Below are 22374 nucleotides of genomic sequence, written 5' to 3'. Positions count from 1 at the left end.
TATATGGATAAGTGCTCTAGAATGTGTGTGTGTATGAGTGGTTGGCTATGCTGATTCCCATTTTTTTTCTCGACTTTGGCTGATTCTAACTTGCTGGCCGCTAAAATCCAGCTAAACTTGTTATTATTTTATGAAGATTTCAGTTATGAAATGTTTTGGCGTCCAAAAAAAAGTACACCGGTATTCCACTTTTCGGCATTTAATGACTTTTTTCATTTTGCTTGATAATTTTTGAGCATTCTCAGCTTTGACTTGGCAAATGATGCCCAATCAAATGTAATTTTGAGTTAAAAAAAGACAAAAAATATTAATATATTATTTGAAAACACAGCTATGTATTATACGGCTTAAGATGTATGTATGTATTAAATTATTCATTAGGTGACAACAAAAAACTAAATTAATAAATCTGTAGTATGAAGAACGAGAGACATGCATCAACATAACCCTTGAGCTTGGCTGAGATATTTATGAATAAAAACTGACAACAATAGGTTTGTACTTTATTAGAGAATATTTGTAAATATGAAGGGCATGCAACTTAACGCATAGTTAAACCGAACTAATTTTGAAGTGTTTAGATGTATGAAATCGAAGCTAAAATGTTTATTTCTGCCAGCCAATTTTACATAGATAATACCCATATGTTGGTACAATAAAGCAAAGATCTCCTACTGAAGACGGATTATTTAAAAATTTTAGATGTGGGAGCAGTATAACATACAGATATGATGGGTGAGAAAGAAAAACTATATAGTAACTAAACCTTCTTGGTTGGATCCTCCTTCAATATTCTAAACTGTTCTGAACTTTCTTGCTTCCTACTTTTTAGTACTCAAGTGCCAAACCGGCGGTCTTTTGACTGAAAGACTTTCAAATAGCAAGATCTCCTTCTGCCATGGAATCTTATATGAAAACTGGGCAAATAAATATTTAAAATTATTTCAGCCGGACTCATGTTGGAAGCAAAGAGAATTGTATTTGTTTTTTTTTTTCTTTACTTTGTATCAGTGATTCACACCTTGAAGCAATGAAGAAAATTGGTTTAGAAAATACTGGAAATTATTGCCGAGGGTATTTGTATTTGGCTTCTCCCGCGGCATGCATTTTTTGCTGATATTTTGGGAATGAGATGACATACTGACAGATGATGACAGCTTTTTCCGAAACGGAATATTCACCGGGTTTGGCCCCCTTTCAGATTTATGGAAACGCACACATAGGGGCATCTTAACGATATCGGCGGCCACAAATCAATTTGGGTAAATTTGGAGAAAATTAAAAAAAAGTCACATTCGAAGAACATTTCGTAAGCACTTGGTAGTTTCTCTCGTTTCAAACGTTCACCAATGGTCGGAATTTCAGTATTCTAACGCTGCGCAAAAATAAGTATTCGCTTGAGACGGTGCTAAATGTTTTGTTTCATACATTCATAAATAGAAGTGATAGATTCAAATACAGAGGGTGATAATTTTGTCGAAGGTTAATTTTTTATAAATTTAATTTTAGTAAAAGTTAATTTTGAACGTTTTGAAAGTAACTGTTTTCGATGAGAATTTTTTTTTGTTGAATTGTTGAATATTAAGGAATTTGTTGTATATTTCGAAATATATCCGTTTATAAAATACCAAAACTGACTAATAAAGGTTGAAAAAACTGCCCTCAGAAAAGATTAGATAAGTGGTAAGCATGTATGCAGGTATGAAATATAATACTACTTGAGAGGCATTTGATCATTAAAATTAATTGTCAGATCATTTGGATTTCATTTATTATCAAAGTTTTATTCGAAATATTTTTTCTAATTCTCTATACTTACTTTTCATCTCCTCGAACTATTGGTCATAAAATATGAAACTTCTTCATGGTTATTATATTTCCCACGCCACTCGCCCCCGCATACCGCGCGAGGCGGGGTCCATTTTCACCGACTACAACGGCAGTTTCTGACTATTGTGAGAGTATTAAGCACTGCGACCTTAAAGATCTGTGGTACGCTTTCATGAATTCAGAGTATTCTTTTGAGCCCAACTTCTCAATAAGCTTTAGTATTTGTATAGAGTTTGATTTCCTCTTCTGGTAAAATATGTTTATACAGATATTTATGCCGCTTACGCATCAGTGCCGGGCACCATGCCAGCATATGTTAGACGGTTTCATCGTCCTTCCCACAGAACCTGTAAGTTCCATAGGAATATATTTTCTAGTTACTAAAAAGCCTTATTATTATTATTTAATTAGTTTATACAATTTATACAATCTTTAAATCGGTTTAGATTAAAGTCACATATGGTAGGATTTGATTCTTATAAACACGGTAGTTTGTCCCAACATGATTTTCTTCATCGTTCCGCAAGTTCTTGAATAAGAGGGAGAAGTTGGCTTTCTCTAAGTGACAAAATGGCTCTAGTTCTATAAATGGCCCATTCCTGACTTATTTATTAGCCATTTCGTGCCCAGCAGTTCCTAAGTGCCCTGGAACCCGTAGGATACATACTTGGTTGTTCTGACCTAAGATAACCTCCTTATCAAGACATTCCATCACCAGTTTTAATGTAACTGGAAAAAGTTGAGAGCTTTGATTGCTGCCTGGCTATCAGCGAGAATAGCTATGCTTTTGTGGTTACACTTGCGTTCAAGGTTAAAGTCTTTGCGTAGACTTCAGTTGAAATATATTTGCTTTCTTGCCTAGCACTTCCGTACTTCTTTTCCTCAGTCCACAGACAGCTGCCCCTTCACCTTCCTTGGTGAGGGATCCATCCGTGTCCAAACCTTTTTATTGCTCCCCACACTCATGAAGCGTTTGACATAACTGAACATCCTTAGCATCATGTTCCATGGAATTGAGAACTCAGTGGCTAGGCATTTAGTTTTCCATAAAACTAAGTTAAAAAAATCATGATTTCTAAGACCTTTTAGTTTTGCCATTCTCAGCTGTCAAACTATTGTTATCCATATCGATAGTTCTCATTCAGCTAAAAAACATCCGATATAGTTCCCTTCGAGCCTCCATGAGTACTTCAAATTAAATTTTTCGAAATGATAGTGTTTAACCAAACAACTAGAAGATTTTTTTTAATAGGCCAACCAACTAAGTTTTTACAATTAAATTAGATCCATGCTGATCAGCCTTTCTGATTCTGCATACGCGTTTTGAGGTTATATTATAAATTGAGGGCCCTACAACGGTACACTATTTTTAAATTGAGCTTTTTAAAATCACAAATACACTTTGGGGCTTGATATGGTCCACCTATGACCTATGGGATGTTTGCTGTATACAAATTTCAATTGCCTCGGTATTTTTTTATATCCCCATGGTGGGCCAACGTCACTTTTGCCTACGAAAAGTATGCAGTACATTCGAGCCTTCTGTGCTTATATATTCATGCATTCGGCGCTAAAGACCGGTATTAAAGACTGACTACTTTGCTCATGGATTAAGATAATTAGCAGACTTATACTAATTTAATTGTCAAACTGTCCGTCGATCAAATGAACCAATTATTGTTGTATGGACGAGTATTTCTGAGTGACAGCGAATGCATTTTGACTTCAGTCAAGCATTGCTTCTGGATATTTAAAATTAGCTGATTGCTGTTTCACAGAAATTTCAAAGAAGATCTGCAAACGGGTTTATATAGCAAGTATCGACTTCTATTCCACTATACCTCTTCACAATTAGCCAATAACTCACATCTTTTCGTTTTTGTCACATCATTTTTTTATTCTTCTCTTGCTTCACGCATCGCTTTACCGAAGCGCCATAATTTATATTTAAGCGCTTTTTTGGGTTGTGGGCGCGGTTGCCTGTTTATCAAATTTATCGGCAAAATAAAACAAAACTTGTCATGCTACTAACCGAGTGAACTACAAAATCCCCTCCGACTCGCACTTCAAGATGAGCTCAGATGCAACCAAAAGTAGCTTATATTTTTTTCTTTTGAAATGTTATATCATTTTTTGGCGATGACAAGCCTTACCGTTGGGACATACATAAATCTGCCAGCTATTACCAAACAAAGAAGTGGTACGCATTAATTTTGTACATTTCTTACCTGCGAATCGAACTAGTCCATGATATAAATACTTATGGAGTTTACACTGTAGAGCATTCGTTTGTTTGGTTTCATTGTAGTACCATTTACCATTGTACCACCGTTGGCAAGGATTAACAAAATGTTCAAATATGTGAGTATTTCTATTAGTAATCGATAAAAAGTATCATTCGTACAACCACATGCGAAGGCATATACAGACTCTGGCATACCTCGTCCTCTCACTGACTTCTTTCTTTTTCACACATACATATGAATGTAGCTCATCTTCTTCGTCGCCATCGGGCTCAGTGCGGCTGCCATCCAACGTGGTCCATTCTTCGGTCAAAATAGCGGTGGTCGCGGGGCTAGCAAGAGCATCAGCAGCTCGCGTGCCTCCGGTGATGAAGCGCACGCCGAGGTGAAGGCAATGCATTCCGAGGTGCGTGCCGACGGCTTCGACTATGCGCTGGAGACCAGCAATGGCATACAATCTGCACGTTCGGGCGATGCGAACGGCAATATACATGGCGGTTTCCAGTGGACTTCTCCCGAAGGCGAGCATGTGCAAATCTCCTATGTGGCCGATGAGAATGGCTATCAGCCCAAGAGTGATCTTCTGCCAACCCCACCACCAATTCCAGATGCAATCCTCAGGGCACTCGAATACATACGCACTCACCCACCTAAAGAGGAACCTCAGCGTCCATCGAGGCCGTCTTCTTCCTACACACCACCCAAAAAATCGTCTGGTCGACCAAGATACTAAATGAAAGGTGGAAGAAAAGAATTGCTCTATGTTTGGCAATTTAACGTGCACAGCACGAAACAGTGAAGTTATTCACATCTGTTTGTGTTCTTGTATATGTATTAGTTTTGATGAACTTATTTTTTTGTAACGAAAAATAAATTTTTATGAAATAAAGCGAAAAAAGTTAGATCTTTTATTATGATGAAGCTTGACTTTGAAATTGTCTAAACAAATGTTAATAAATTTTGTGAAGATGCTGTCTGACCTGTTCCTCAAACTAAGGCGGTTCTAACGGTAATTCAGCCAGGTTGTGAACTAAAAAATGTCTTTTCTTAAAGGTGTTAATAAAATATGAAGGAAATGGAAATGAAATAATGAAAGTGCCATAAATTAAATATTAAATTAGTAATAAATTTCTAGAAATGAACAAACAGGTATAAGATTCAGATTTAAAAAAAACAAGCAAAAAAGCAACAATATTTATTAAAAGAGACAAGTTCATATTGCCGCGAATGTAGGTCAAGTTCTATTGGCCTCAACTGATAACAGATTTAGTACAGCCAATGCTCTCATATGTACACACAAATGCTCAAAAGCAGTTGCAATACTGCATTGCCCCAATTGATAGGTAAAGTTAATTGATGAGCACAAGTTCAACTTTTTTTATTTACGTCAGAAAAAAAGTATTTACATTAGGGTGTCCCAAAACAAAAAAAAATTGTTCCAGTGCTATCGCCTAGTTTTTTATACGGTCAAAAACATGACGCATCTATTTATTTTTTATTTCATATTTTTGCCGTATCGCAACGCTTTGAAAATGACCATTGAATTCGTATAGAAAAAATGCGCCTTTCCATAAATCTCATATAAATTGGTTGCAGGTCGATGTTACTTAATCTCCTGCTTTAACTTTCCATCATAAATGCCGAAAAAACTATACTCTATGCTTTATTTAAAAAATAATTATTTGAATTATTGCTATTTAAAAAGACACTGAAAACACCCCAAAAATTAAAATACTTATCTCGCTGTACCCGCGCGTAGTTAGCAGTATAAGGGTATTATACAATTTATCACATAACGGTTGCATATAAGAGGAATTATTTTAGAGGAATAATAAGAGGAATTATTTTATTATTATTCATAAAAATACTCACAAGTGGATTCAGTTTTTAAAAACTTACTTTTTTCCAAATATATTTTTCCAAGTAATAAATTTGGAGATCAAAAGGATTAATTCTTCTGAACCCAATTTAGTATCTCTTATCAATTTCGAGGTGCTCAATAACCTTCGTGGCTCAAGCAAAAACAATATTTCTTAATATCTTTTTTCTTGTTCCCATGGTGCAAAATTATTGCTTCTTCTTGGTGGTTTTTAAGAATTTATTTCTTTCTTCTTTGTTTTAATTTATTTGGCATTGTTTGCCTTGGTTTGATTAACGAAAACTGTGATTTTTTCTCATATCACATCTTCATCGAAACTGATTTATCTAAAAATACAAAAAATCGCTCTCCAAATTTTCTAATTCCTCATTCGACTCGTAATTTGAGAGCCTAATTTGAAATCTCGCTGGCAATAACAACAAACGGTGGATGCACACTTATCAGAACATAGGGGCATAGTAAGAGCTTGAATAATATTAATTTTAAGTGCTAATGGCGAATTTTAAGTGCTAACGAGCAACGGAGCAATATTTCTCGTTCTCTACGTACCGCCGCCGAAAAAGAAATCGGATTTCGGCGAGCCCGAAAAACAATTAGTACGACGAGGAATGTCATGCTGCCGCCGAAAGAAAAAATGCTGCCTATAGAGCCACGCTGCGATGGGGCGCAACGTGAGCCATGTGGGATCGCTACAGAGAGCTAAGAAAAGAAGAGAGACGTATTATTCGACAGAAGAAATAAGAGGCCGAAATACGTGAGTGCGAAGAGCTTGAGATGGAGGAACAACGCCCGAAAATTCTACCAGAAAGTTCGGCGGCTTACAAAAGGTTTCAACTCCGGGGCGTTTTCCTGTAAGAACAAAGACGGCGATCTGGTGCCCGACCTCCAGAGCATTCTTAAATTATGGAGGGAACACTTCTCGAACCTACTAAATACTGATAGCTGCGTATGTCACAGAGAATGTGAAGATCCCGATACCCCAATCGTGTACGACGGAATTGTCGTTCCGCTACCCGACCATGACGAGGTGAGAATAGCGATAACGCGGCTAAAGAACAATAAAGCCGCGGCGCCGACGGACTGCCGGCTGAGCTATTCAAACATGGCATCGAGGAGCTGGTAAGGTGCATACATCAGCTCCTATGCAAAATATGGTCGGATGATCGATAGGAATTTAAGTGTGCTCTGCCGAATCCATAAGAAGGGCGATCCTGCAATTTGTGCCAATTACCGCGGGATTAAAAAAAAAATAAATAATTGGCGCGTACACTTCTGTTAGGTGTTTGGCCGAGCTCCTCCTCCTATTTGTGGTGTGCGTCTTGATGTTGTTCCACAAATGGAGGGACCTACAGTTTCAAGCCGACTCCGAACGGCAGATATTTTTATGAGGAGCTTTTTCATGGCAGAAATACACTCGGAGGTTTGCCATTGCCTGCCGAGGGGCGATCGCTATTAGAAAAATGTTTTTATTAATTTTGCTTTCACCGAGATTCGAACCACCGACCTATCAGTGAATTCCGAATGGTGATCACGCACCAACCCATTCGGCTACGGCGGCTTACCGCGGGATTAGTCTACTAAATATCACCTATAAGGTTCTAGCGAGCGTATTGTGTGAAAGGCTGAAGCCCACCGTCAACCAACTGATTGGGCCTTATCAGTGTGGCTTTAGTCTTGGAAAGTCTACCATCGACCAAATATTCACAATACGCCAAATCTTGGGAAATACCCATGAAAGGAGAATCGACACACACCATCTTTTCGTCGACTTCAAAGCTGTATTCGACAGTACGGAAAGGAGTTGCTTGTATGCCGCGCTGTCTGAATTTGGTATCCCCGCAAAACTAATACGGCTATGCAAGATGACGTTGCTCAACACCAGCAGCGCCGTCAGAATTGGGAAGGACCTCTCCGAGCCGTTTGATACCAAACGAGATTTCAGACAGGGTGACTCGCTGTCGTGTGACTTCTTTAACCTGATGTTGGAGAGCATCGTACGAGCCACAGGACTTAATTGCTCAGGCGTAATATTTTATAAGAGCGTACAATTGCTGGCGTATGCCGATGATATTGATATCATCAGTCTTAACAGCCGCGCTGTTAGTTCTGGCTTCTCCAAACTGGGTAAAGAGGCAAAGCGAATGGGTCTGGTGGTGAACGAGGACAAAACGAAGTACCTCCTGTCATCAAACAAACAGTCGGCGCCCTCGCGTATCGGCACCCACGCCACTGTTGACAGTTATAATTTCGAGGTTGTAAAAGACTTCGTTTATTTAGGAACCAGCATTAACACCAATAACAATGTCAGCCTTGAAATCCAACATAGAATCTCTCTTGCCAACAAGTGCTACTTTGGACTAAGTAGGAAATTGAGTAGTAAAGTCCTCTCTCAACGAACAAAACTAACACTCTACAAGACTCTCATCATGCCCGTCCCAATGTATGGCGCAGAAGCTTGGACAATGACAACATCCGATGAAGCGACGCTTGGAGTGTTTGAGAGAAAGATTCTGCGCAAGATTTTTGGACCTTTGCACGTCAGCACCGGCGAATATCGCAGACGATGGAACGATGAGCTGTATGAGCTTTACGACGACATAGACATAGCGCAGCGAATAAAGATCCAGCGGCTACGTTGGCTGGGTCATGTCGTCCGAATGGATACAAACGCCCCGGCTCTGAAAGTATTCGATGCAGTACCAGCTGGTGGTAGCAGAGGAAGAGGAAGGCCTCCTCTGCGTTGGAGAAGGACCAGGTGGAGAAGGACTTGGCTTCACTTAGTGTGTCCAATTGGCGCCAGTTAGCACGAGAAAGAAACAACTGGCGCGCTTTGTTAAACTCGGCCAAAATCGCATAAGCGGTTATCGCGCCAATTAAGAAGAAGAAGAATGGCGATACTCCTTATAATGCAGATTACATAACAAGAAGTCGCATCCAAATCCCTCCTTTAAAGTAACATCGACTTGCTGGAAAACGTCAAAAATTCCAGCAAAACAGCTTTAAAGTTTTCAAGTTACTATACCTCTCTATGTGAAAGAGTGAAGACTCATACTTGTCTAATGAGTTACTGTCACTAGATATCGCCGCGAATTTTTACATGCCATAAAACAAGAGCCATTTCTGCATACTTACCTAATTTTTTTTTCTTGTTATGCCCATTTTCCCCTTTAAACGAGTGATACGATGACTGTGATAACAATGGATGTGCTAAACAAAAGTACTGTGTGACCTAACTTCCTACCCAAAAGGGCTTTCGCACATAAAATATGCATAAATATACACACGTATGCTCTTCCCCATGCCCTATATATGAAAAAAAATTCTTTTAAACCAACCCGCTTTTAGAGCAACCTCCAACTTGCACTAAAATTAAATGGGCTATTAAACTACGGTAGCCGCAGAAGCCAAATGGAGCACGACTAACATTCGGGAGTGCGTAGGTTCGAATCGCCGTGCATGAAACGTAAAAATTATAAAGGTTTTTCCTAATAGCGGCAGGCAATTTCAAACCTCCGAATGTATTTCTGCCATGAAAAAGCTCCTCATAAATAAAAATGATCCACCATTCGGAGTTGACTTAAAATTACAGGTCACTTCATATGTGGAACAACGTCAAGACGCACACCACAAATGGAAGGAGGAGCTCCGTCAAACACCCAATAAAGGGTGTAAGCACCAATTATAACTTAAGCAAAGTAAAGTAAATTTGAATTGGGTTTAGATTGAATTTGAATTGGCCAATCGTGGATCAGCGGTTCCCCCACAGGGACCAGAGCCAATAATCTGAATAAGTTCCGCAGGAATCATGAATTGGATCAGCGATTATGTATGCAATTTATTGTACATAAAGAGCGATGATCCGGTCTAGAACAGAAAACTGTGAAAAATGTCTACTAAAACTTGGAATAAAAGACGTTCGGTTGATGGTTGGTATTATTACAGGGCACAACCCATGGGGTCAGCATATGGCCACCATTGAAATCAGTGAGAACCCGTTGTGTCTGTCTTGCTTGGAGGAGGCGGATAACACTGAGCACTTTCTCTGTAAGTTTCCTGCCTTTGCTAGAGTAAGGCTCCGAGTTTTGGGTTCCGAAGTCGTGAGAATGAATAATATTCGTTCTCTAAAACTAGAGGATATTTACAGTTTTGCCAAAGAATCTGGAAAGTTCTCACAGGACTAACTACCTTTGGCTCTGTCTCTATTCTTTCGTATCTCTTTCTCTGATACTTTTATCCTTTCCTCCTTGACTATCTACCCTCTTTCCAGAGCTCTAAATACAATGTCCTTTTAAGCCTGAGTGTTTTAGGAGGCACCAAATCAAATTTCAAAGTAAATATTAAACTGCATACACAGAAAGTATCTAAAAGCTTTGATCAAAATTTTTAAAATTTTGTGACAATTTTTAGAGAATTGTTAAGCTTTTGTGGATTTAATGTAAAATTTGAAATTGTGGTTTATAGTTTTTGTTATACAATGGACTCTATTTTTATAAAAAATTAACGAAAAAATCAAGAAAAATATATTCAATATTACATCAGCATAAATAAGCAGTTTTTTTCGTTTTTAAATTTGTTGAAAGTCTTGAAATAATAAACAATATGAAATAATAAAAATATTTATCAAAATTTCTCTCACTTTACCTATAGAACATGTTAAAAAAATTCGTCGCTGGGCTCATGAGTATAACTACAACTTGGCTCGTATGTATGGTGGCGCAGAGGCGTATGTGATGATTACAAATCCCAAGGACATAGAAGTACGTATATACATACACACACCACGCTTGCATGCGTATATAAAAGCACATATGCGTTTTTTAGTTTATAATTTATATGCATTCCTTCCAGCAAGTGCTCTCAAGCAACACTCTGCTATACAAATATGATCCCTACAACTTCTTTTATCCTTGGTTAGGACAAGGATTACTTACAGCGAATGGCAGACATTGGGCTAATCATCGCAAAATGATAACACCCTCATTTCATTTCGGCATCCTACAAGACTTCCTTAAAATTATGAACAATACTACGGATCGGTTCATGGAATTGTTGGCTGGATTTGCGGCCAAAGAGGATATGTTCGATTTTCAAGAAATCGTAACGCGCTCAACAATAGATGTCATATGTGGTGCGTGTGCGCTTACCTTCAATTTGTATAAAATAAGAGTAGCTTGCAATAAATATTAGTTTTGTTTATCTGAAAATTCCAAAACTTTAGAAGCCGCCATGGGCACTTCCGTAAATGCCATACAAGGACCCACCTCGCCTATGGTGCCTGCAATTTCTGAGTAAATTAAAAATGTTCCTTAACGATTTCAATACTCTTATATGTGTGTGCATATGTATGTATTAATGTTATGCTTTCCAGTATCTGCGATGTGATGCGTGGACGGATGTTCAGCGCATTGAGCCGTTTCGATTTCTTCTTCGTCTGGACAAAAGCGTATCGCAGGCAAAAAAAGGCTTTGGCCATTTTGCGCAAAGAGCTCTCCGAGGTACACCCACACGCATATAAACAAATAGCTATGTTCAAAAACTTATAATAACTGTGTACTCTATAGATTATTGAAAAAAGAAAAACCATCTTAGGGGAGTTCGATCAAAATAATTTAAAAAGTGACAACGACGGAAAACGTCCGAAAATGGCTTTTCTGGACAATTTACTAACCGCCGAGGTGGATGGGAAGCCCTTAACTTTTCAAGATATTTTTGAAGAGGTCTCCACATTTGTTTTTGAAGTCAGTTTGTCATATATAAAAATGGAATAGGCATTCTTTATAACAAAGTTTGCTCTTCTTCCAGGGCCATGACACCACCGCAAGCGCTATTGGTTTCACTATCTACTCTCTTTCGAGGCATCCGGAAATACAAGAACGTGCCTTTCAAGAACAATATGCCCTTTTTGGCAATGATGTTAATCGCAGTCCTACTTATAAAGAATTGGGTGACATGAAGTACCTGGAGTTGATTTTGAAGGAATCGCTGCGACTTTATCCCAGTGTACCCATCATTGCACGTATGGCGTTGGAAAAAACTGAAATTGGTAAGTCATAGTGTAATCTCTCTGAGAGTAAACTTAACTTCAGTTACGTAAGAACTTAAAGATGTTTACGTAAGCTGTCCAATGAGCAAACGCGTACAGGCTTCATGCCAAATAAATGTAACACTAGTACGATATTTTTCTTAGCACTAGATTTTCTATTTCTTTTGAAGTGAAGCATCACTGGCTTGATTAAGCTTGATGAAAATGAAAAATTAAGCAAAGCAAGGGAAATATTTGACGTCGTAAATATGCAGGCACAATTCTCTCTTGTACAAATATATGTTTGCCTTTAAGTTCCTTTCTTACTTTAACCCTCGTTTACGTACTTAATTCTCTTTAGGTGGTTATCAGATTCCTGCTGGCACTACACTCGCCTGCTGCATTATTACACTCGGTACGGATCCTAATAACTTTCCAGACCCATTTAAATTCATGCCAGAACGTTTTGAAAACCGCACCAGTACCAACCCCTACGACTATGTGCCGTTTAGCGCTGGTCCGCGTAATTGCATAGGTGCAACAGATACATACAAAAACAAGAAATAGTAGCAATTATAAACAAATATTTTTTTTTATTTTCACAGGTCAAAAATTTGCAATGATGGAATTGAAAGTAACTGTTTCGAAAATCATACGGCACTTCAACATATTACCTGCAGTGGATGGACTATCCACGGGTATAAATAACCCAACAGATCCAAATGACAAGATAAACAATCCGTATGATGCTCGCTTGGGTTTCTTTCTGACATTAAAGTCTATAAATGGTTTGAAAATACGTCTGCGTCGCAGAACGTATTAAGGGATAACACCACTGTTGAAATTTCAGAAAATTAATATTCTTTTATTGGCTTAAAGCAGGGTTGGGATATATTGGCTTATGCAGCTATGGGTTAAACGTGCATGCGAGCATATTTTAAGTGCTGGATTCGGGGAATGCTCCGTTCGAACGTTTGTAGGAGCAGAGCGGATCAAATTTCACTAATACATGCATACTGTGGAAAAAAATCATAAAATTGCCTAAGAATAGAATAGTAGATCACCATTAAAATCAAATGCATAAGCATCAATAATAATACAAAAAAATTCCGTGAGCTTTCATTTTCAATTGTGTATTGTTTTTTTTTATTTTTATGTGAGTATAGGCTATATAATCTGTACATTATACATTTAATGTAATCGGCTTTATAATACCCAAAATTTACTATTGGATGTATTTAGCTTTGTAACTAAAAAATATGAACGCAAAAATAAGTACATTGAAAAATATGTATATAAAATTTTTCTAAAAATAAAAATTTTCAAACAATACATTTTCAGATTATCTTGTTACTTACAAGCCTCTGTAGCGTCACTATACTTCTCTGCTCAAGTGTTTTTTATTTCAGTGGACGTGGTTATAAATAAGACAAATAAATACTTAAAATGGCCTGTGTGTACTTGAATAAGGTTTTTATTATTTATTTTGAAAATATTTTTCATATTATTCGGTTAATCGTTTCTTTAAACAGTACATAAAAATGCATACATCTCTGAATATTTTTTTCACAATTTCTTGCTTTGAATTTTCTGTTCGGTGATGCTCGCTCTTCTTTTTAAGCGCAGCTGTATACCATTCTCTGACTTGAGTGTCACTCGGATATTCAATATGGGATCGTACTCACTTTGTGGCACACAATCTATGCGTGAGTGATCGTTAATGCCCGACGGTAGGCCATCTTTTGCCGGCAAAATTTCAAGATTACGCACGATCATAGAGAGCAATGCCTTTAGTTCGTACATTGCATACTTTTCGGCTACGAAGACACAAGAAAGATGCATAAAAATACAAAAACGAATGCTTATAATAAAAGAAGCTGTAAAATATGTATTCTTTTTTGTTTGCAAGTAAGCTTTAAACTGGAAGTGAGAAGATAATAAAACGCACGCATTTATTAGTATTCGTATTGAATTCCATTCTATTTGATTTATATTTTCCCTTTTTCTTTTGAAATGTAAATATTTTACTACTCACCAATGCATCGCCTAGGTCCAGCACTAAATGGCACACTCTTAAATGCCTCCAACCCCACCGACTCATCGCCATTGAAATGCGCCCAACGTTCCGGACGAAAAGCGGTCGGTTCATCAAAGTATTTCTCATTGTAGCCCATGGCTATTAGGCACATAATAACGGTTGTGCGTTTCGCAATTTTCGTACCATCTATCAAAATGTAGAATACAATGTAATAAAAATATTATAAAATAAAAACCAATAAACACCCTACCCTACACCAATAAACACCCTTTGACTACAACAAAGGAGGTGCTTATTTTGCCTATTGATTGCTTTCAACTTACTGATGTCGATAACCTTGCGATTGGTGCGTGCTATTAATGGCACTGACGGATACAGACGCAATGTCTCACGTATAACGCATTCCAAGTAGCTCATTTGCTCCAAATGTGTACATTCAACGCTGGGAACATTAGCCAACTGCTCAACTGATTCTGTGCCAAAAATATTCTGCTGCTCTGCGTAGACCTTTTCTTGAATGGTGGCATGACGGGAAAGGGTGTAGAGTGTAAAAGACACAGCCGATGTTGTGCAATTGTGTTCCTGTGTGCGAAAAATTTATAATCGTCGAAGGTAAAAGATTATTCCAAAGTAGTTCGAAAAAAAATGAGAACACCTAAAAAAATTCCCAAGAGGACATTTTTATATTGTCGACGAGGGAAAATGCTGTTCTTCTAATTAATTTAGGCTATGAAAAATGTCATAATTAGGTATTACTGCAAGTGAAGAATTTTAAATTAATTGTATTGTTCACTGTAATACTGTCTTCGATTCGCCACTTTTCCGCTCGCTATATTTGTGTTCCGCTCACTTGACGAAAAATTTGCATGTGAAAGGACCAACAAAGTTATTGAGCAAGATTTTCCACTAGCGAATATGGGTATACATCATGAAACTCAATATATTCAATGCTGTCAACACTCTTTTCTGATATTAGGCATGTTTCGTTATCAAGTGCTTCATCTAATTTCCACTCGCTTACGAATCGAATACGGCTAGTTTTAGTTTAATTTATTTGTCGAAATTTAGTAAATTTGTTATTAATGTAAATGGGAAGCTTTTAATTTAAACGAATACAAAATTTAATAGACCATATTTTGCTTTTCGGTTGCTTTAAAAACTAATTTTTGCAATATTTCATTTTGCTCATTTAATAATTTTAAATATTATTTTTCCAATAAATTTTCCATTTACTCAAAACAAATTCATTTTGTTAATTGGCTGTGCCATGTGCATACAAATGAATGTTAAACGAGATTTCAATCGTAAATCGATTTTCCAACATAATTAAATAAGTTAACCGCGTGCAAGCAACAATTTGTCTTAAACTGTCTTTATGTGTTAACCTCTTTCAGTTCAATGCATAAAATGTCTCTCATACGCACCGTAAATATGAATGTGGAGAGCTCTTCAAATATTTCCTTGTTGGTCAGTGCGCGCCTATCCAGCTTCGCATTCAACAGCACATCAAGGAATGAACGAATAGGCCTTCTTGTTGCCGGTTGGTGCTGCTGCTCATTTGGCTTATGCTTTTGCTGCTGTTGTTGGGCCGTCTGTTGCAGATGTTGACGTCGTTGGTTGACAATCTTTTAATTAAAATGCGAATAATAAAAGCACAAAAGGTTAATATTAAAAAACATGATATTAAAAAAGGAGACTGTCTGGATTTTTAGTGGCGTAGATGATATATGATGGCCAGCAACGCGCACTCAATTACCAACTTTTGCATATTGCATTTTTAAGTTGAAAATGTAAATGTACATACATATGTATAAGTACCATATATTGGCCGACCTCTCTTGAATTGCTGACAAAGCCGCTTTTACAGAAGTATCGTGGCTACCGAAATTCTTGAAGAGCACTTGCGGGTTTTCATCGAAAAGCTCAGGCATTTCAGCAAAATCCTTTATACCAATACACACATACTTTCAAAAGCCTGCTTAATAGCGAACACGGAATGCAATGTCAACCTTTCGAGTTCATTTCTGGTAAATCTTCTGCCTTCCATTTGTGGGAAAATACGGTACGCACTCAACAAGCTGGCAGAGAGGCCTGGCCAAGCGTTAAACAGTGAAAAAATGCAGACATTTTTCACATATATGTATTTATAAAATATATACCTACACATATGTACATATCATATCATTAAATTTCTTTACTTCTTGAAAGCGTGGGATGATAACAATGGCTGATCTTGCTTTCAACAAACATGAAAGGTTCAAGAAACCCAATATCAAAAACAAGAAACTTGTTTGCAAAAAACTGTTCAGCTGGGCTAATCAACAATGGTCTCACATAGGGCACAGAATTAGACCTTAGAATTGGCATGGCATTTTATATTGGCGTAGACTTCAGATCCTAATCTTGATGTACTCCTCCCCAACTAAGAATTTACGATCTCACTTGAAGGCATTGGAAGTAACTCATAGTTGGTGGCCTTTGAATGGTATGAGGCAAGCATGATTCAGTTTCGCCTTCAAACCTCGAAACATATTTTTGTAATCCATAAAAAATTTGCTTTATATCATAGATACATTCCACTCTGAACATAGCTGGGAGAAACTGATGCTAGGCTTCCACCAACTTTGGCGAGCACATTGGCCCACTTCTTCGTTTTAATCTCTACAGTAATCTATGCTTAGAAAGTGCTGCTATGAAAACGTGACCTGTGACATGCATAAACATGAAATAGGAAGGCGAGTTTCTGAAAGGACAGTACCAGTTGTTTCTTTGGGCGGGTTATGTTTCATATTCTTTACGCTTGTAAGTATGCAGCAAGGATGCTTACCTATTTGTGCATTACTTCATTTACCTGACAAATTGCTGGGCATCTCAGATGGCATATGAAATGTTTAATTCAAGGTGCATACTGTGTACGTACTACGGTCATGCATAGCCTCAAGCTGGTGCAATTTGTGTGCACTAGAGTATCACACGTGAGAGACAGTTCAAGTACATAAAACAGCAAGCCAGCTCACCCCAAAGCTCAGGTAGTCGGGAGTACGTAGGCAGATTTTCATATCTAATATAGGTGTTCGAGCTTAAAATTGGTGTATCAAAAACTTCTTTTAGTATTTGCATATATTATCGTAGAAAGTTTGTTGTCACTACGAGCATAGATAAAATAAATAAACAATCAGTTCGGCCACGCGCCCTTTTAAAAAAGGTCGTACGCTGTGCAGGCGCCATTTCTTGCATATTTTTGTATAGTTTATGGCACGAAAAATAAAGGACCTTTTCAGAATTTGGTTTACTCATGTTTCAGTATCCGGCTGAAAAAAACTCCATAAGCGGCTGCTTATTTTTCCGCCTCTACAGTGACCTAATGGCCATTATGTGAACATTTGTTTACCTCAAATTCTTTATGGAAACTCAATTTAAAAACTGCATTCTTGAAAAATACGAAATCTGCTCTATTTAATTTCACAGTCCATACACATTTTTAAATTAAAATAAAAAAAATTTCTTGATTTCTCAATATTTCAGACAATTCATTTTAACTCCTGCAGTACAACCTAATTTGAATGGTACATTTAGATATACGTGCACTGATGCATTTATGTACTTTAGAGCGAGTCAATTTGTATGGAATAGCTTGTTGCGATATCATGCCTAGCAGATTTTGGAGTCTGCATACAATTTTAAGAAAAAAGGGGCATTACACATTAAAAGAAGCTGTCTTTAATTAAATTGAGATGGATTGCTGGCAATGAAGATAAAAAAATAAAAGAAATATACCTCCCGTTGAAAGTAAAACTTATCAAAAAGCAATATAATTTTAAACACGTTAATACTTAAAAAAAAATTCGATTTAAAGAAAGTGTTAAAAATAAATGTTTGAAATATTGTAGAACTCAAGTGTTTTTGGTTTTTTTCTAAGTTTTAATGTGATTTTCTTAAACCATGTGGCTTACTACTTCAAAAGTCATTTATTTATTCTTTTGATTGATGTAATTTTTAGCAATTAAGAATATCTAAATCCCAAGTTTAATCTCGGAATCCCGGGAGTATAATCAGGATCACGGAATGCTTATAACAACAATTCGAAATTCGAAAAAAGTGGCAAGCGTAGTAAGTATATACTCCTACATGTATACCGCATTGTGTATTGTTTGTCAAATATCAAAAATAAGTTCTGCGTACCAAAAAATTCCCACGTAAAAGTTTGTATTAAAAAAGTAACACTGATAGTAGCGGATGGTCGGATTGGAGGTACCTTTTCCAATAGGGTTTTTTTACAGATCACAAATGGTAAGACTATTGACAAACTAAACACATACTTTTTCCAGTATTCGTGGAGAAGCCCACATTACTGAAGTTATTCACGAGATACCGACTGAAGTCCTCCAGTGAGTCATTCAAAATTGGTGTTTACGGATTGCCGATTATGGCGCAGTTGCGGCCAACATTTGAAAGGGATTATCTTTAAAAAATAAATGTCTTGAATGGTTCTACACAAAAATAATAAAGATTGCCCAATCAATTTGAATTTCCGTTGTTTTATTACAATTTAAAATCCGATACCTCTAAATTGATCACCCTTTACTACTATACTATATTATTGCCTTAATATTATCAAATAAAGAAAGGTTCGTTGGTGAACCTTTTTTTTCATAGAATTCATTGCAGGCTCCGAGTCTGCTAGGAATGGTGTCGGAAAAAAATTTAGCCACCCTAATGTATGGAAAATCAAACCGCTCACGCACACATGCTTGTTTACCTTGTTAATTATACGCTCAAGAGAGCTAAGGGCGGCGCGTTGCTTCCAGTAATGTGGCGTTAGTTGGAAGAGTGTATCGAAGCGTTTTACGATGCTGAATGTTCGCTCCTTTATCACGTCACAGAGACTACGAGAGAGTAAGAAAAAAAAAATGTAAAAATAACCGTGTAATTGCATTTCAAATTGATTCAATTTTTTTGGTGGTAAAGATGGGATTTCTGAAAAATTGGAAAACAAATTGGCTTACATACATATATACTCGTATGTATAAAAGTAGGTAAGTATAAAGCGCAGCATAAAAACATGCAAATATTAATATTTGATTACATGAGTGTGTGAGTGTATGAGTGATTTATTTATTTACTTAATTATAAGGCGATACCTACTCTATTATCGCTGCATGCAATTCGGTTCTGCCATCATTCAGCTCGAAACTGGGTATGCCTGTGGTGTTTTCTATAGGAGATGATATATAAATACAATTAAAAATGTAACTTCATATTCTTGCTTTGGATTTTGCCTAAGTAAGACGCGGCCGCCGTAGCCGAATGGGTTGGTGCGTGATCACCATTCGGAATTCACTGAGAGGTCCTTGGTTCGAATCTCGGTGAAAGCAAAATTAATAAAAACATTTTTCTAATAGCGGTCGCCCCTCGGCAGACAATGGCAAACCTCCGAGTGTATTTCTGCCATGAAAAAGCTCCTCATAAAAATATCTGCCGTTCGGAGTCGGCTTGAAACTGTAGGTCCCTCCATTTGTGGAACAACACCTAGACGCACACCACAAATAGGAGGAGGAGCTCGGCCAAACACCTAACAGAAGTGTACGCGCCAATTATTTATTTTTTTTTTTTAAGACCTAATTAAGTAACATAATAAAGCTTAAAATTAAATCAAGTTAAAAATGAAGATCTCATGCGGCAGGGCGCACATCTTCTGCTGTACGTACGGGAATATTTTAAATATTAATTATTATTTAAACGAGAACATTCTAGTACCGAGAAAAGGTATGCATGTGTTTTTATATCTGCTAAATAGTTAATTAAAAGCGACGCACAAATTTACAGACTCCTTCACAACTCCTTCGAGGCTCACACTTGTACTGAACCCATTGGGGGATCGAGAAAATAAGTATTACAACTAGTAATGGCAGGAATATAGCAGGAAAAGTTTTACCCCATTTGAAAATATGCCAAATATTCGTAGCCCCTACTCACCGACAGCAATATCCAAGGTGCATTTGTTCGTCAACGGTTGCACATCCAAAACTTTTGAGACCCCATCTGTGGTTGAAGTGATTCGCTGTGCAAGTTTTTCCACCAAGCGCTTGCCTGCCTGGTGCACTACCTGCAAGTAACCGTCGATGGCTTTCTGCTCGAAAGCGGGCGCATAAATTTGCCGGTGTTTAAGCCAACGCGCCCCTGCGGCAGTCACAAGGCCATCACCCAGCCAAGGGCGTAAGAACGAGTAGAGATGCTCCTTATAGAGCAGCGCTGAACTTGAGAGTATATTCTGAGCAAGTGAAAAAACATTAAAAAAAAAAAATTAAAAATAAATAAATCATAACTAAGTATACTAAGTAAATATGTGTGTAAGAAGAGTAGTAAGAAAATTCTGAAAATTTACGGATTCTTTAGACTAACGAAAATGTTAATATGCAGCATAATTGTGTTACCTACATATGTACGTGTGTATGTGTGTTATTCAAATGTGTAAAACAAACACAAACTGAATATGAGGAGTGTCACGACAACCAACTTAATTACACATACGCCCATACCTCGTACATATGTATGTATGTATCACGGCGTGTGTGCAAATGGAATTACTTGAATTTCCGCCGGATCACTCAGCATGATATGGTACTGAAAGAACACCATCGAACGGAAACCCTGGAAGTCATATTTCCGGCAATACTGTAAAATTTTCTTTGGGTATTCTGCAATGAAAGAAGGAAAACAAGCAATTGAGAAAAAGGAAAATAAGCTAAAGTGAGGCTGCTGAAATGTGTATTTAATTGAGTGGCTTTACGTCCACATATGCACACAAATACATGCACACATGCACACACATATGTAAGTTAACAATTTATTTATAACCCGGAAGATGCAATAGATAGAGGTTATTTTAATTGGAATTCGCTTTGCTATACATGGAATGCGGGGGAATAAAAATCAATTCAAAAAATAACAATTTTAATTTTATGTGGCAGATGGAAATGGAATGGGATACGATTTTTTAATTTGTTTATATTATTTACATATGTATATTTATTTATTTTATTTTCATGCCACTGCTGCCGAGTGCCAGCGTTTGGGGATTTGCTTGCGTTTCTACAAGCAAATTGAGAGCTTAGATTTTTGCAAAAGAATGCCATTGAAAACTAACTTGAAAGCCCATGAATTTAATTTAAAAAATATGATGAATGCACGACTTTTTTATGCGAAGAAAATACGAAACATCGTAAAAAAAATATTATCAGCCATCAGCGGAAATTTTGAGCCACTTCAAACTTGCACTTTCTTATACTAAAATTTAGCGAATATTCAACATAGTTCCCCACGCTTAAAAGAAAGAATGAAATTGTAAATTTGCTATAATAATTTTTTGCGTAGAACTCTTTGCCGCATAGGTGGCCTTTGGCCGCGCTTAAAAAAAAAACCCCACATCAGTCCAACCCCGGCTACGCTATCAAGGGCATTTCCTTTTCCACATCAATAATTGGGAGTAGTCTGAAATGTTATCTGTGAGACTTTCAGCCTGGCTTTCAGAAGGCAGCTAAGCATTACCAAAATCACTCAATAAGTCCCGCACGAAATCGCAAATGATTTAAAAAGTGAGATGATTTTTGTTGTTCACAATTTTACCCTTCACTGCTAAACGAAATCTTGTGCTCCATATATGAATACTGTCCAATATTTCATCGCCTCGAAAAGCGTAAATGATTTCATTTTCATTATCGGTAAAAACAATTACTTAAAATAATTACCACATTTCCTTATCAATCAATTTTGACATAAACTAATTTGATAACCTTCAGGAACTGCACGCAATCGGCTTTAGTGGAAGATAATTGGTGTCCGGCAATTAACAACTTAATTAATTGTACGGGGAAAACTCTGTTTGTAATACTCACAAAGGAACAAACGCGTGAGTGACTTCTATTTTAATACAAGAACAACATTTTTATTATTATTGTTGTGTAAAATGAAGCTAACGCACTCGTTTCCAATTATTGTATTAGCAGCATTGTTTTGAAACTAAATTTTATTTCGCTTAAATGAAATGCCTTTGTAAAGTTATTAAATTTCGAAATTTCTTGTTCCGCCCTACTGGCACTGAATCTAAGGTATTTCAATGAAATTTTATATGCAATGACTTTGTTATGCTAATAATTGTATACATAGACATACAAATATTTTTCCCAAAATGAATCAAATAATTAAGCGCTTGACTTTGAATAAAACTTTTAATTTCTGACACACAACTTGCTTACCGTCTGGCTTGAGTCCGAATTGAAATAAATTCCCAACAAAAGGGTATGGCGTTGGGCCAGGAATCATTTCCATAATACCAACAACATTATCAATGTAGTTAAGAAAT

The 22374-nt window shown here is 37.0% G+C and overlaps 3 protein-coding genes across 3 annotated transcripts in view; 2 read left to right on the top strand and 1 right to left on the bottom strand.

Annotated features, from left to right (window-relative positions):
* Positions 1-22374, top strand: part of LOC129244404 (cytochrome P450 4e2-like) — a 50271-nt gene that overhangs the window by 11977 nt on the left and 15920 nt on the right. Inside the window, exons 2-9 of the mRNA XM_054882024.1 lie at positions 10600-10709; positions 10801-11080; positions 11171-11240; positions 11321-11447; positions 11514-11690; positions 11755-11995; positions 12336-12509; positions 12580-12791. Coding sequence (XP_054737999.1) covers positions 10600-10709; positions 10801-11080; positions 11171-11240; positions 11321-11447; positions 11514-11690; positions 11755-11995; positions 12336-12509; positions 12580-12791 — 1391 coding nt within the window. The remainder of the gene's footprint in view (positions 1-10599; positions 10710-10800; positions 11081-11170; positions 11241-11320; positions 11448-11513; positions 11691-11754; positions 11996-12335; positions 12510-12579; positions 12792-22374) is intronic.
* On the top strand, positions 4134-4958 carry LOC129246325 (larval cuticle protein 4-like). The gene is made up of 2 exons (XM_054885047.1): positions 4134-4191; positions 4321-4958. The coding sequence occupies exons 1-2, from the start codon at positions 4180-4182 to the stop codon at positions 4804-4806; spliced, it is 498 nt and encodes a 165-aa protein (XP_054741022.1). The 5' UTR covers positions 4134-4179; the 3' UTR covers positions 4807-4958.
* LOC129246324 (probable cytochrome P450 4ad1) lies at positions 13489-20882 on the bottom strand. Its single transcript, XM_054885046.1, has 8 exons — positions 20601-20882; positions 19989-20283; positions 19158-19227; positions 18772-18898; positions 15437-15637; positions 14336-14594; positions 14010-14198; positions 13489-13791 (listed from the first exon to the last, which is right to left on the bottom strand). The coding sequence occupies exons 1-8, from the start codon at positions 20649-20651 to the stop codon at positions 13541-13543; spliced, it is 1443 nt and encodes a 480-aa protein (XP_054741021.1). The 5' UTR covers positions 20652-20882; the 3' UTR covers positions 13489-13540.

This window comes from Anastrepha obliqua, chromosome 4 (assembly GCF_027943255.1).
Source record: "Anastrepha obliqua isolate idAnaObli1 chromosome 4, idAnaObli1_1.0, whole genome shotgun sequence".
In the NCBI taxonomy this organism is placed as follows: Eukaryota; Metazoa; Arthropoda; class Insecta; order Diptera; family Tephritidae; genus Anastrepha; species Anastrepha obliqua.
The sequence above is the reverse complement of the archived record's forward strand: the minus strand, read 5'-3'. Positions and strand labels throughout refer to the sequence as shown.

Bases quoted from the DNA above. Each gene is read 5' to 3' on its own strand.
- LOC129246324 (XM_054885046.1), bottom strand. From the start codon at position 20,651: ATGGTGTTCTTTCAGTACCATATCATGCTGAGTGATCCGGCGGAAATT. The intron at 19,228-19,988 runs GTGAGTAGGGGC...CATCTCCTATAG, and splicing joins CACCTTGGATATTGCTGTCG to AAAACACCACAGGCATACCC. The intron at 14,199-14,335 runs GTAAGTTGAAAG...ACATTTTGATAG, and splicing joins TCGCAAGGTTATCGACATCA to ATGGTACGAAAATTGCGAAA.